The 14,687-nt window shown below is 53.9% G+C and overlaps 1 protein-coding gene across 1 annotated transcript in view; it reads left to right on the top strand.

Moving 5' to 3' along the window:
- The window catches only part of KCNK3 (potassium two pore domain channel subfamily K member 3), a 39,152-nt gene extending 25,792 nt beyond the window's left edge, over window positions 1–13,360 (top strand). Inside the window, exon 2 of the mRNA XM_040224451.1 lies at window positions 10,007–13,360. Coding sequence (XP_040080385.1) covers window positions 10,007–10,941 — 935 coding nt within the window. The 3' untranslated portion in view covers window positions 10,942–13,360. The remainder of the gene's footprint in view (window positions 1–10,006) is intronic.
- Window positions 13,361–14,687: the final 1,327 nt, after the last annotated feature.

Raw genomic sequence — 14,687 nt, 5'->3', positions numbered from 1 at the left:
CTCACACATGTTGCATCTACTTTTTTCCCTTCTCCCCTCTCCGTTCCTTTCTTCCTCCCTTCCTCTCTCCCCTCCTGAGTCTAGTTTAAGCCTGAGCCCTTGACAATGGAACTGTGCAGAAGTCTCCTGTTGCATCCTTCCTGCCATTTCTCACTGCCATCCCCACCAATACGCACAAGGGTGCCAGGAAAATCCATCTCCTTACCTCTTTGGCACGTGCCTCCCATACTCAGGAGCTGTCAATTGCTCCTCAATGCCTTCAAGTTAAGATTAAATTCCTGGCCCCTCCCCTTCAAAGCGCTTCACATTTTAGCTTTGCTTCCCATACCAGCTTACACTATTCAAGTGAACTTTCTGCTCCAAATAACCCCCAATTTTTGCTGTTGTTATAATATTCATTGCTTTCTACTTAGTAATAGATTTCTGTAGAAAATATATATAAAAGAAAATTAAAATTAATCATGAGCCCATGATGCAAAGGGGCTTCTTCCCCTGTGGCTCAGATATAAAGAATCTGACTGTAGTGAGGGAGACCCAGGTTCAATCCCTGGGTCAGGAAGATCCCCTGGAGAAGGTACTGGCAACCCACTCCAGTATTCTTGCCTGGAAAATTCCATGAACAGAGGAGCCTGGAGAGTTACAGTCCATGGGATCGCAAAGAGTCAGACACAACTGAGGGATTGTCGCTTCATCTCATGATACAAAGATAAACTCTCAGGAGCTTTTTAGCTTCTATTTATATGTGTGTGTATGTGTGTGTGTGTAGTTACACTTTTCATATTTGTATGTTTACTGTGGGATCCCATTACATAAAGAGTTGTATCCTACCATCTGTATGCCATATTCAATAGTAGTCTTTTAATGTAATTAAGAGACTCCTAAGAACAGCACTTTAATGGCAGCACAATATTCCACCACATAGATATACCTTAATATGTCTGCTGCTGCTGCTGCTAAATCGCTTCAGTCGTGGTCGACTCTGTGCGACCCCATAGACGGCAGCCCACCAGGCTCCCCTGTCCCTGGGATTCTCCAGGCAAGAACACTGGAGTGGGTTGCCATTTCCTTCTCCAATGCATGAAAGTGAAAAGTGAAAGTGAAGTCGCTCAGTCGTGTCCAACTCTTAGTGACCCCATGGACTGCAGCCTACCAGGCTCCTCTATCCATGGGGTTTTCCAGGCAAGAGTACCCAGACCCTATTGGTGAACGTTCAGACTGTTTGCAATTTTTCACAATGAAAATGCTGCTATAAACATCCTTGTTCATAAATCTTAGTTCTGATCTCTGGTTCTTTTGCCAGGAGAGATTCCTAGAAGTGGCATTGCAGGGTCACAGGCAGATACATTTCCAAGGTTCTTGAGATGTATAATGTAGCTGCCTTCTTGAGAGAGTCTGGTCATGTCCCCCTCACCCTCCATTAGTGAGAATGCCACTCAGCCTTAGGTTAATTTTCTCTGCCCCTAACATGCCACGTGTCTTCCCAGCATTGTGTCTGTTTTAGCAGCTCCCTTCCATCAGAGCCCTGTATTTCCCACCCATCCTTCAGGGCTCGGGGCAAATACTATCTCCTCCGTGAAGCCCTTCCTGATACCTGAACTGGAGTTCTCCACCATTAGCTCTCCCTGAGGTCTCACCATCTTAAACTCTTCCTGAACCATTTCCCGCCTTTGCCTTGCATCTTAATAATTTGTGTAATAACAACCTTCTCTTTGGATGGGGCACTGAAGGTTTCAAAGTGCTTCTCCTGAGATGTTGCATCTGATTTGCTTTCAAACAGGTATTTTGAGATCAAAGACCATGGTTTCATCATCTGGGTCTGCTTCTCTTGGTCCCATCACCCACCTCAAGCTAGCCTTTGACTTAATAGACACTTACAACAAACTTCACTCTCTGTTGTCCTACCAGAACAGATTTTTGAGGGCTCCCCTCTGCAGTGAGGACTGAGCAAGATCAGAGTGCCCTGGATTTCAGTCCTGGCTCTGTCCTTGCCCTTCTCTGGGCCTCAGTTTACCCATCTGTAAAATGAACAAGTTGAAATACATAGTCTCCCATACTCCAGGATGGATGGCTCCCTGGCCCCTGGGACCCAGAACAGCCCTGGGGTGCCTCTGAGGGCCCCTGTGCAAAGCTGGCCTCTGGGATAGGCCAGAGGGAGTTGGCCAGGGAGGCAGGCCTGGCTTCAGGCCAGGCTGTGTCTGCAAACACTGACCTTGGCTGCCGCGGCGATTTTCCATGACACCAGCACCGCCCCCCCCTCCTCAACTCCCCCTAATCCCATGTGGGCCTGGGGAGGGGGGAAGAGGGGGACTGTCCTACATCAGAGGACCCTGAGCCAGAGTCATGGGGCACCTGCGGATGGGAGAGAGCTTAAAGAGAGAAAGAGGAGAGGGCAGAAGGCCCCCACAGGGGAAAGTTGGGGAGGAAGGTGGAGAAGGGGGAGGACCATGGTGGGCAGTAGAAACAAAAGCTGGAAGACGAGCCAGGAAGATGGGAAGAGAGGCCCTGGAGAGGGGCAGGGCCCAGGGAGGGGGGCTGTGCCTGAGAACTGTCCTTCCCTGGCGCTTTGGCCTGGAGGGGGACAAACTCCAGACCCAGTTCTGCGCACTGATCCCTCCTCCCAGGCCAGATCCTTGAGGCGTGAGTGGTTTCCCAGGCCTACCTCAGGGCTTAGCCAGGCCTGGGATAGAGGGGATTCCTTCTGGGCCCTGAAGCTGATTTCATTTCGCAGGGTCCTGAGGGCCACCGGGAGGGCAGGAGCTATGAGTCACAGTGGCCTCTCCTCCCCGCCCTCCCCCAACCCTGGGTGTCTAAAGGAGGTTTCTCTCATCCACATCTCATACTTCTCAGCTGTCTGGGCTGAACAGCGTTATCTGAGCAGCTGCACCCACCAGGCTTTGTGCCAGACACCAAGGGGCCTTGCAGGCCCTCCAGAAGCTCAGAGTCCTGCAGAGCTCCTCTGCACAAATCCAGGCCTGGGAGACAGGCAGAGGGAGAGGTGCCTCCAGCCCTGGGAAGGTGCTCTGAAGGTTCTTGGAAAAGACGAGGTCTGAGCCGGATTCTGGAGGATGAAAGGAGGAGGCCTGCCTCCTTGCCCCACCTCCACTAAGCTGGGCAGCCTCTCTCCTGCCTCCCTCCCGAAGGCCTGAGCAATCTTGCCAGCTTCCTTCCGCCACATCTCCTTTAACACACCAAAGGCACCAGCAGCGCCTCCATTCCTACTTCCTGGTTTCACATTGCTGCCACCTCTGTACCAAGAGGGTGGCTCCCTGTCTGTGCCTGCGAGTCCTCCATGGGCCTTTCTGAGGTGCCCTCCGCAGGCCCGGCAGGAGAGCCCCACCCGCTCTGGGGGCACCTAGGGTCTCACAGCCAGTCCCCGGGAACTGCCCTGTCTCTCTCAAGCCCCCAGTCCTCTCTGGCTGTCCTACCAGGCCCAGACAGCACCCTGAGGTCACACCTCCTCCCCATGTGCAGCTTTGCATCAGCCCAGCTTGGCTCAGAGCGCACAGCCTGTGGGCATCTCTGGCCACAGGTCATCTCATCCACCTTCTCTTAGGGCAAACATCAGCCTGGCCAGGGCCGTATTTACATTAGATAACTAAGTCTGCGGGGAACCCAGAAACAGGTTGCAGCTAGGCATTACCAAAGGCTGTGTGTTTCTAATCTACAGAGGGGCTGGGCCAACCAGAGGTGGGATGCCAGAGAGTTTCAAAGTCAGGGACCTGGAATAGGGAACCATAGAGTTCTTGATGCTACAGAAGAATGTTTCCCAAACTGTTGCTCCAAGGAACATTTGTCCAGCAATAAGCACTGTAAGAGAAGCACTCCAAGGTTACATAAGCAGGAAAACGTAAGCACATTCTCCCAACTTTGTCTGACCTTGCTCACAAACACGTGTAGGGCTCTGATATAGCCTCCGCTTAAATGACAAAGAATCCAGTTGAATTCAGCATTCCCTGCAATTTAATTTAACTAAGCAAGACTTTTCTCACCCAACAGTTATTAACAGTCCATGAAATTAGTATTCTAGGAAATCTACCTTTGGGCAACACTGATCTCAGAATGTGGATGCTGAAAGGAACTTTAACAACCATCTAATCTTGATGTTTCCCCAAATATTCATAATAATGATTAATATTTATTGATTCCAACATCCTTGGGCTTCTTTGATGGCTCAGACAATAAAGAATTGGCCTGCAATGCAGGAGACCTGGATTTGATCCCTGGGTTGGGAAGACCCCCTGTAGGAGAGCATGGCAACTCACTCCAGTACTCTTGCCTGGAGAATTCCCATGAGCAGAGAAGCCTGGCAGGCTATAGTCCATTGGGTCGCAAACAGTTCAACATGACTGAGCGACTACACACACAAAATCCTGAGCATTTTAAGTCAACTAACCTATCAAATCCCCATAGCCACTCTATGAGTTCAGTGCATCATTATTCCCATTTTATAGATGAGGAAACTAAGGCACCTAGGAGATTAAATAACCTTGTCACAGTTGAAATCTCTTTGACTTCAGAGGCTACTCTTACCTATACCACTAAACTGCAGAGATTCCTGTGGAAAACAGACATATCCATTTTCATTATTTAAAAAGCATATCAATAACTTAATTCAGTCTCTTAAAATCAGTTATCCCATGTTAATCAGAAATTCTGATTGGCAAATGTGTTTCTAATTAATTTTGATGGGAAAATAATTCATTTTTTCACAATTATCTATTCAGTGCCTATTCTAGATAGTAGCTACACTGTATTGATCAACATATTATATTTCATATGTAAAATCCTTCAAAATTTAGACTATATGAATGAGTGGGTAAACCAAAAAAGAAAGGCATCCATAGCCAGGGTGGAAAGGTGAGGACCTTTTATCTTATCCTATTTTTCCATGTCACAAATGAGGAAAACTGAACCCCTGAGAAGAAAAAGGACTTGCCCAAGGCACAAGCTGGTTATGTTCAGGCCCGGGTCAGAGCCCCAGATCTCCAGTCTCCTAGTTCCATGATGTTCTTCCACCCAAGGCTGTGGCCAGCGTTCTAACCGTGTTGCCAGCTAGGCCAAGAGTGAGAGGTCAGGCACTCAAGCTTGTGGGCATGTGAGGTCAACAGGACCACACAGCTGAGTCCAACCCAGCCAAGGCCATTACCAAGGGCTCAGGCTGGTTATTTGTGCTTTGACTAGAAGGAAACAGGCCACAGGGAGAAAAAGTTCAGTAAGAGGGACGGCTGGACCCCAACCCTCTGCGTCTCCCTGGAAGACAGAGCTTCAGCCAATTTCTGAGCCCCTTGGTGATGTTGGGAAGAAAAGAGAAGAACTGAGGCCCTGAGGTTCCCATCCCACCTAATTTCTCCTATTGTCTCAAAATATTCATAATGACTATTTACATCCAGCCACCTGACTTCCTCAGGTAAATTCTATGTTCCAGCCAGGTTTCTAGGCATCTCTTAGCTGGGTTGCTCCCAAGCAGGGGCTGCTGGGTTCTGGTTGAATGAACAGGTTATACTGAGACAGAGGGCAGAGGACAGAGCATTGAGTTTGGGATGGAATAACCCAGGTTATAGTCCTGGCTCAGCCATTCGCTAGCTGTGTGACCTTGAACAGGTGACTCTCCCTCTCTGGGCCTCCATTACCTCATCTGTACAATATAAAGACTAGGCCATATGATCAGTAAGGACCTTTCTGGCTCTGAGGATCGTTAAGTCTATGGTGGATTCAGAAAAGGTGGCTAGGAGAAGAGGGGACTGGCGCAGCCCCAGTCAGGCTCTGAGAGGCAGGCGCTTGAGCTTCCTGGTCAGGATGAGAGTTTTGGCTGGTGGGTCATCAGGTACTGTGAGGGAGGACCCTCAGAGAATCAGCCCCAGAGCACAGCCTCTGTGTGTGTCAGCGTCACACAAGAACAGAGGGAGCCCCTTACCCTGAGATGCACGGGGCTGGACAGGAAGGAGAAAATGGGGACTCCCTTCATCCCTCTCTCCCTCGTAAACCCAAGCCTGATGGGGGCGAGCACTGCGGCAGGCGGCTAGCCTGCTGGCAGGCAGACAGGCCTTGCCAAACTCCCAGTTACTTCCCAGAAGTTCCAGGGCCCCCAGGGAGAGGCTCCACCCCAGCTGGCACCCCTACAAGCTGGGTGCCCACGTCAGTAGGTCCTCCCGGCTCCCTCGCTCTTTCACCCAGTGACAATAGAACAGGCGAAGGGGCGGGAGCACACTGACCCTGATGCTCGGAGAAGCGTCCGAATGCCTCAGCATCGCACCCCTATTGCCATTTCTGCCACGTCTAGCTCAGGGCAGTATCCAGGGACGGGGCTCCTAGTGGGATGCTCTTCTCTGTGGCCTCAGTTTCCCATCCTGGTTGCCTTTCTGGGTGATAAATTGGCTCTGAGGCATCGGAATGAGCAATGAGTCAGAGTGTCTAGAGGCCTTGGCCAACTCACGAGGCTTCTCCAGCCTTCATTATTCCAACCATAAAAAATGGAGATAGTCATAATAACGACCTTGCAGGAAGTTTTTGAGCATTAAAGTTTAAAATGCATCTGAAGGATAAGATCTGAAGCCTCAGCGTGTGGTAGGAAGGGAGAGTGGGCCCTGGAGGACATCTGACTGAGTGTGAGGCATGTCTAGGCAGGGGCCGCCCTGGACAGGACAGTGGCTGTAGCAGGGCACGAGGCTCTGCGGCGGGGGTGGGGGGCTCTGTGGGCAGCCCCAGTGGGCATTGAGGCTGCCAGGCAGGCAGGCACTGGGTTTTCCTAAAGGATGGAGGGTCAGGAGCAGTCCCGGCTTATGAACAAACACAAGTCGATGGGGCAGTGGTGGTGACGGTGGCGTATGTTTCCAACGGTGGGATACAGGTGCCTGACCCCGCGGGAACTTCCTGATTCTCAGGACTACACACTCAAGCCGGCTTTCCCCCGTGAGATCCTCTCACTGCTCCTTCCTTCCAGAACTCCACAAATTCCAAAGTACTTTCATGTCCAGTCTCTCCTATACTTTATTTTCTGGCAGCTCCACACAGCTTTTGGGGTCTTAGTTCCTTGGCCAGGGATCAAACCCAGGCCCCTGGCCATGGAAACATGGAGTCTTAATCCCTGGAGCACTAGGGAATTCTCTCTCCTTTACTCCTGACGGCAGCTGTAGCAGCGACGGCCAGGGCAGGAATTAACAACTGAAGCTCAAACCCCCACAAGTGCAGAGCAGACCAGAGGGGTCCAGAGAGGGGAACAGATTTGCCCAGGGTCACACAGCCAGCATGTGGTCAAGCCGAGGCTGGTCCATGCCTCCCAATCTGTGTTCAGCCCCAGCCACAGTGCCAGGCTCTTCCCCACACCCTCCGCTGGGGGACAGGGAAGGACAAGATGAGGAGCTACTCTGGCTCAGGGCCCGCCCAGCTGTCTAGGTGAGTTGTGGTCTGGCTGTCGTGGCCAAGCTGGCGGGCACAATCTGTTCTCACCCTGCTGGGGCCCAGACGGGCCAGGCCCAGCGACTCCAGAGCTCAGCTATCTAGGCTCCTGGCAAGGGATGACACTGTCACCAGCTAGATGCTATAGTTGGGGAGCAGGGGAACCCAATCTAAGAGCAGCCTGCAACCTCACACACCCCAGACCTTCCTAAGCTTTAAGATTCACAGCGATGCCAACTTTACTGGATCTGAGCTGTCCACCAGCCCAGGTGATCTCTTGGAAATGTGGAGGAAACCTGGCGCTTCATCATTCGAGCACTTGATATGTACCAGACTCTATGCTAAGTGCCTTATACACATTCTCTCACTTATTTTTCCCCTAAAGCCCTGTGATGCAGGTGCTAGTTATTAGCCCCATTTAACAGATGTTAGAAACTAAGGCTAAGGAGGGTTTTTTTTATTTTTATTTTTGGGCCACCTTGAGTGGCATGCAGGATCCTAGTTCTCCAATCAGGGATTGAACCCATGCCCCTTGCAGTGGAAGGAGTCCTAACCACTGGACCACCAGGGAGGTCCTCCTCAGACAGTTTTTTTAAAACAAACAAACAAACAAAACACATACATAGTCCATAGCAGAGTAAGGATTTGAATGCAGAAGAGACACCAGGGCAGATGATATCCTGCTTTGCCATCAACTCATCAAATGAATTTGGGGCATACCCCACAGGCCTGGCTGGCAATGTGTGTGGGACGGGGGGCAGGTAGGGAGAAACATGACAAGGTCCAGCAATGTCCACTCCCACAGATCCCAAGCCAGTATTAGCTGTTCATATGTAGTTGGGAGCCTGAATGACAGAGCGGGGCCTGGACTTCAAAGCTGAACATTCTCCGTGCCACTCAAGGCAGAGATCACTTCCAGCTGTGAGCAATCCAGGATGGCTGCAGGGAAGAAGCATTTGGTTAAGTTTGGTAAGCCTGAGAAGGGAGGGGAAAATAGAAAGCATTACTTTATTATAACAATCTATTGATAAAAGTAATAAGTATCTTAATAACCCAGTGAAGGAAGCAGGGCCAGGACCAGTAGACATCATTTTACAAATGAGGAAACAAGCTCAGAGAGGGGGAGTAATTTGCCCAAGGTCACACAGCCACTAATGACAGCGCCAGAACTTGTGCCAATGGCTTCTGAGTTTCCATCCAAGGTCCTTTCCCCTCCATGTCTCCAGGTAGAACTTTTTTTTTTTTTTTTTTGGCTGCACTAGTTCTTTGCTGCTGTGCGTGGGACTTCTCTAGTCGTGGTGAGCAGGGGCTAGGCTTTGCTGTGTTGATCGAGTTTCTCACTGCAGTGGCTTCTTCTTGTTGCAGAGCACAGGCTCTAGGTGCACGGGCTTCAGCAGTTGCAACACACAGGCTCAGTAGTTGCAGCCTGCAGGCTCTAGAACACCAGCTCGGTAGTTGTGACACACAGGCTTAGTTGCTCCAACACATGTAGAACCCTCCCGGACCAAGGATCGAAACTGTGCCTCCTGCATTGACAGGCAGATTCTCGTCCCCTGGACCATCAGAGAAGTCCTCCAGGCAGAACTCTTGACTGAGGCCATGTGATAACTGGCTCAGAAGGAGGCTTTGCCTCTGCCTGGCTCCTGGCTAAGGACTGAAGGGCCGGGTGGGCATGGTATGGGTTGAGATTGCCTGCCTGGTGATAGTAACACCTGGAAGCTTCTTGCTTTGACAAAGGCAACACCACCTCCCCATAAGGACAGACCCTACTTCGGGGGCAGGCACAGAGGATGACTACAGGGCCCCAGACAGAGTCTGATGAGGACTGTGGAGCACTAATTCATGGGGGGAGGGGACTGTCTCCTTTCCCCCTCTTTGACACAAGTGGGCCGGCTGCCTCTGGGAGCTCCAGTGGGGAACTACCCCCCAAGCTTTAGCTGGCAGCAAGGAACTCATCAAGGAAGCCAGTTTCTCTCCCTTCACATCGAATCCCAGGATGTCAGAACTCAGTAAGTCCAACCTCCTCCCTTATAGTCAAGGAAACCGAGGCCTGGAGAGGACTACGAATAGGTCCAATGCCCACAGGCAGTGAACTGGAAGCCAGGTCTCCCAACTGACTCGCCAGTGCTCTTCATGCGATCCATGACTAAGTTCCCAACAGCAGCATCAGTCAGCTCCTCTTCTGGGTATAGAAAAAGGTCGAGGCTTTGATCAAACAGACTCTAATTTGAAGGCAGATTTTTCTGCTTCCAAATAGTGTGACCTTGGAAAGGCACTTAACCCTCCCTGCTTCCTCTTTCTCTCTACCCCCCAGGGAGTGGTCAGAAGAATAAAGGAAAAATCATCAGTGAGGAACCAGCACAGTGCCTGGGGACAAGGATGCGCCCATAACTGTGTGTTATCTTTTCTTCAGTTCAGTCACTCAGTCGTGTCCGACTCTTTGCGACCTCATGGGCTGCAGTAGGCCAGACTTCCCTGTCGGGAAAAAGAGGTCAGACTCCGCACCACCGTGGCAGAAGATGAGGAGAGAGCAGGGGAAAGGGAGGCAGGTTTCTGGAAGGGCAGTCCCATCAGCATGTGCTTTCTCTCCTCTTGCCCCGTTCTCCTCTAGGCTACGGCCACGCGGCACCCAGCACCGATGGCGGCAAGGTGTTCTGCATGTTCTACGCGCTGCTGGGCATCCCGCTCACGCTGGTCATGTTCCAGAGCCTGGGCGAGCGCATCAACACCTTCGTGAAGTACCTGCTGCACCGAGCCAAGAGGGGGCTGGGCATGCGGCGCGCCGACGTGTCCATGGCCAACATGGTGCTCATCGGCTTCTTCTCGTGCATCAGCACGCTGTGCATCGGCGCCGCTGCCTTCTCCTACTACGAGCATTGGACCTTCTTCCAGGCCTACTACTACTGCTTCATCACGCTCACCACCATTGGCTTCGGCGACTACGTGGCGTTGCAGAAGGACCAGGCGCTGCAGACGCAGCCTCAGTACGTGGCCTTCAGCTTCGTCTACATCCTCACGGGCCTCACGGTCATCGGCGCCTTCCTCAACCTCGTGGTGCTGCGCTTCATGACCATGAACGCCGAGGACGAGAAGCGCGACGCCGAGCACCGCGCGCTGCTCACGCGCAACGGGCAGGCGGGCGGCGGGGGCGGAGCGGGCGGCGCGGGCGGCGGGGGCGGCAGCGCGCACACCACCGACACAGCCTCATCCACTGCGGCGGGCGGCGGCGGCGGCGGCGGCGGCGGCTTCCGGAATGTCTACGCCGAAGTGCTGCACTTCCAGTCCATGTGCTCGTGCCTCTGGTACAAGAGCCGCGAGAAGCTGCAGTACTCCATCCCCATGATCATCCCGCGGGACCTCTCCACGTCCGACACGTGCGTCGAGCAGAGCCACTCATCGCCGGGAGGGGGCGGCCGCTACAGCGACACGCCCTCGCACCGCTGTCTCTGCAGCGGGGCGCAGCGCTCCGCCATTAGCTCCGTGTCCACGGGCCTACACAGCCTGTCCACTTTCCGCAGCCTCATGAAGCGCAGGAGCTCCGTGTGAACGCCCCCCTCCGGGGCCTGGAGCACCTAGGAGCACGGGCGGGGTGGGGCGGGGTGGGGGGGAAGGGGGCTTCTGCCCCAGGAGCAGCAGGGGTCTGCGAAGGGACCGCCCCAGCCGCCTTCGGCCCCGTGGGGGCGCCCCTACACCCCTCACCACCCTCCCCCTGGCCCCCATCTCCGACTGTGCCTGCTTGCACCAGCCGGCAGGACCTGGGGCTCTGAGGAACCCCGGAGTCCCCATCTGCGCCCTGCAAATTCCGAGAAATGTGAAACTTGGGGGGAGGGGAGTCGAGGAGGGAAGGCAGAAGCTGGGAGCCTCCCATCCCTTTGGAAAAATTAGGAGCTCGCCAGTTCGCAGAGGCCCCTGCTGGTATCCAGAACCCCCCCAGCCCCTCCCCCTCCTCCTTCCGGAGGGAAATTAGTGTTCCGTGTAAGTGTGCATCTCTATTTATACCTCTGTCCTTCCAGGTCTCCTACCTTCCCTTGGCTCCAGAAGTCAGGGTGTCTTTGTCGAGGTCACCCCCACTCAGTCCCACGCCCCTTGCTCATCCCCAGCTGTGTCTCCCAGTCTCCCACTCCCTTTGGTGTTTTGCATGGCTTTGCAGTTTTGGAGGAAATGGAAACCCAGCAGTCCCTAAAGCTAGTCCCCAGAGGGCAGGCAGATGGAAGCAGGGGCAGGCAGGCTGCAGGAGGGGTGGAGAAGGGAAGGGGCAGGTAGGGGCCCAACAGTCTGCTGGATGGTCCCCCTGGTAGATGAGAGCTAACTGGCCTGCAGGCACATCCTTGCAGGCAGACCCAGCCTTCCAGATCAGACACCACCCTTGGAATCAAACAGAAAACTTCCTCCTTGTGGTCGGTCACTGGCTGCTGCTACTAATCACTGACTCTTAGATCTAAGGAGTGAGTTGGAAAACCCTGTCCTCTCTACCGATTGGTTTGATTCTCAACCTCCCCCCCCCACCCCGCCCCCCAGTTAGGTCACCAGGGCAGGAGTTCTCACCCCGATTTTACAGATGGCACTGAAACCCAGACGTGTGACGCGACTTGCCCAAGATGACACGGGTAACAAAAGGCAAAGGGGAGCAAGAACACAGGCTGTTTGTCCCGAGTGCTCTTGCCTTCTGACTACTCTGCCTGCTCTTTGCAAGCAAAGTTCCTGGCCTGCACACCCTGGCATTGGGTGGGCAGCTGGGCCTTAGACCAGGACCAGAGCTCAGGATTGAGCCTGTGCTGGGCTCAGCCGATCCTCCACTTGGCCACAAGGCAGGGCTCTGAGTGGGCTGCTGACACAGGGCAGGACGCTCACCCCCACCCCCACCCCCTGCGCAGTCTCTGAACTTCCCCCTCACAAACAGGGCAATCCTTAGGGCCAGGTAAGCAAAGCTGAGACTCACAAACGAAAGGCCAGGAGCTGGGCTCTAGGAGTCTGGGAATCCGGCAGAGTGGCCTAGAGAGCCACAGGCGTGTCCTCCTGGGACATGATCTCTGGCCCCACAGACAGCGATGGTACCTGTGTCCCAAGGAGCTAGAGAGAAACCATAGCTGCAGCAAGGAACGCCCCCCCCCCCCCGTTGCACCCACTGCCTGCCCCACCTGCGACCTGGAAGCCCAGGTGGAGGGCAGCAGATGGAGGTGACATCCTAGGCTCTTCACCGTTGGCACCCAGAGCGGGAACTGGGACCGCGACTCAGGATACCATCGAGGGGTGGGTGAGGGGCCTCTCGCCCTCCAGACTACCCCCTCTTACTGCTCCTGTGTCAGCTCCTTAACACTGCTGAGCAGGGCCAACCCTGGCATTCAGGGAATCTGGAGTGGGGGCCCCCAAGGTGATCAGCCCCAGCCCTACCCCGACCACATGCTCAGCCTCTGGGCGCCTCCAGGAGGGAGGAAGTCTGTGTGTGAGTCCTGTCCCAGTGGGGAGGACCTGGCTGCCCAGGTGCCATAGAGAGCGGGGCCCAGGACCTGGGTTTGCCCTCTGTGTCTTCGTTGGGGGGCGCAACGGTGCTGGCTGCTTCTGTCCTGTGTGTGACCCTGCCCTCGAGGGGTCCTGTCCTGTCAGTCCCGAGGGAGCCACAACCAAAGTTGCAGGGAGATGGTGGGGAAGGAGGCCGAATGGCGCTCACAGAGTGGGCTGCTCCGTCTCCAGCCGGGTCTTTCCTAGTGAACTGGAAGGCCAACATTGCTTCCCTCACCCCTCCCACTGCAGGCAGCCTCTCTGCTTCCCCAATGCCTTATGCCTGGGCACACTGCCACAGAATATGCAATACGTGTGGGTGACACGCCCCTGCACCCACACCCTCACCCCGGGCAGCCCCTGGACCCCAAAGGCCGCAGCTGCCACGGCCTGCCCTCAGCCCCTCCTGTGTATCTGTCTTCACACCGAGAATGGCGCCTAATAAATACTGTCCATGGAGACCAGGCTCAGGCTCAGCTGCCTCTGTTATCATGTACCCTTGGCGCTACTGGGGAGCAGCCACCGTCCTGCCAGGGTTTGCGGACACACACAGCAAACGCAGCTCAGGGGGAGATACATAGAGGGTACTTCTCTTCGAGGTTCATTTTTCTCTGGTGTGGAGGGACAGCTCAGCCTGGAAGTGGGCCCCAGAACCCAGGACAGACCCCGGAGCAGACAGGCCCTGCCCAGCTGGTGCCAGTGCCTGGAATCAGCTAGCCACTGGCTTCCAGATGTCACTGTGTGTGAGCCACAGTGGCTTTTGACACCACAGCTCATGCCTATCTATGTACCTGTCTGTCTATCTTTCATGAAACCTGTACTACAGCCAGTGCACTCTAATGCTTTCTATTCTAGTTCATGTTATAAAATGCTGGTCACAGCCCACTAAATTGATTTCTCTCCCTACTAATGGTTTGCTCCCTGCAGATCGAAATACACTGGAGAAATAAGAGGGGTAAGGGCAGGGGCACCTTATCCCAGTCCTCCCACCTACCCATATAGGTCACTTGAAAGGTACAGAGACAGACCTATTTACTGGGGATTCAGGAATCAGAGAAAGAAGTGGTGGCACCTACAGGAAGCAGGACACAGCCAGCCTTTGAAGCGCTCCTGGCTACTCCCTGTAGCTGGGGGAAGGCCCCTGGACAACACTGCTTGGCCTCAGCCCTTGGGTTGGCCACCGCAGAACTCGAGTTCCTGTTGTCTCACCTGTACCTAAGACACCTCATCAAAAGCCAGGGCTTCCCGCCCACAGCCTGTCTGCTTCTGTCTTTCTTAGAACAGCTAAGTTAAGAAACAGTGTCATTCTTGAGGTCAGCAGTGACTGGTCCAAGATTGCTTCGGCTTTCCTAAGCAGTTCCTACAGAACATAAACTTGCTGACCCTTGCCTTCCTTTCTTCATTGCCTAGAGCAAAATCATCAGAAGTAGAAGCAATGCCCCAGGGGCTGCGTTTGTCCTGGTCTTCCGAGGGGTGATCTGAAAGGTGGCAGTGCTGAAACAGCATCCCACCCCCTGCCCATAGCTCCTAAGGGCTTAGAACAGCCTGTGGCCCTCGCACGGGCTCTTTTATCTCCAGATGATGCCTCCCTCACCCTCCTCACTTCCACCCAGCCTCTGAGGCATTCTGCACTAAAAAGTATATGTACAGCAAAACAAAAATAGCAAACCAGCACCACAGAGCAGGGAGGGGTATAAAAATACCACGATTTCGCCTGATGTGGTGCCTCAGCGCTAGCCTCAGATGGAGACCGAAGCTTCCTGGGAGCTAACAGAGAAAAGGGCCTGCAACGC

The sequence above is a fragment of the Oryx dammah genome, unplaced genomic scaffold (genome assembly GCF_014754425.2).
Source record: "Oryx dammah isolate SB20612 unplaced genomic scaffold, SCBI_Odam_1.1 HiC_scaffold_25, whole genome shotgun sequence".
In the NCBI taxonomy this organism is placed as follows: domain Eukaryota; kingdom Metazoa; phylum Chordata; class Mammalia; order Artiodactyla; family Bovidae; genus Oryx; species Oryx dammah.
The sequence above is the reverse complement of the archived record's forward strand: the minus strand, read 5'-3'. Positions and strand labels throughout refer to the sequence as shown.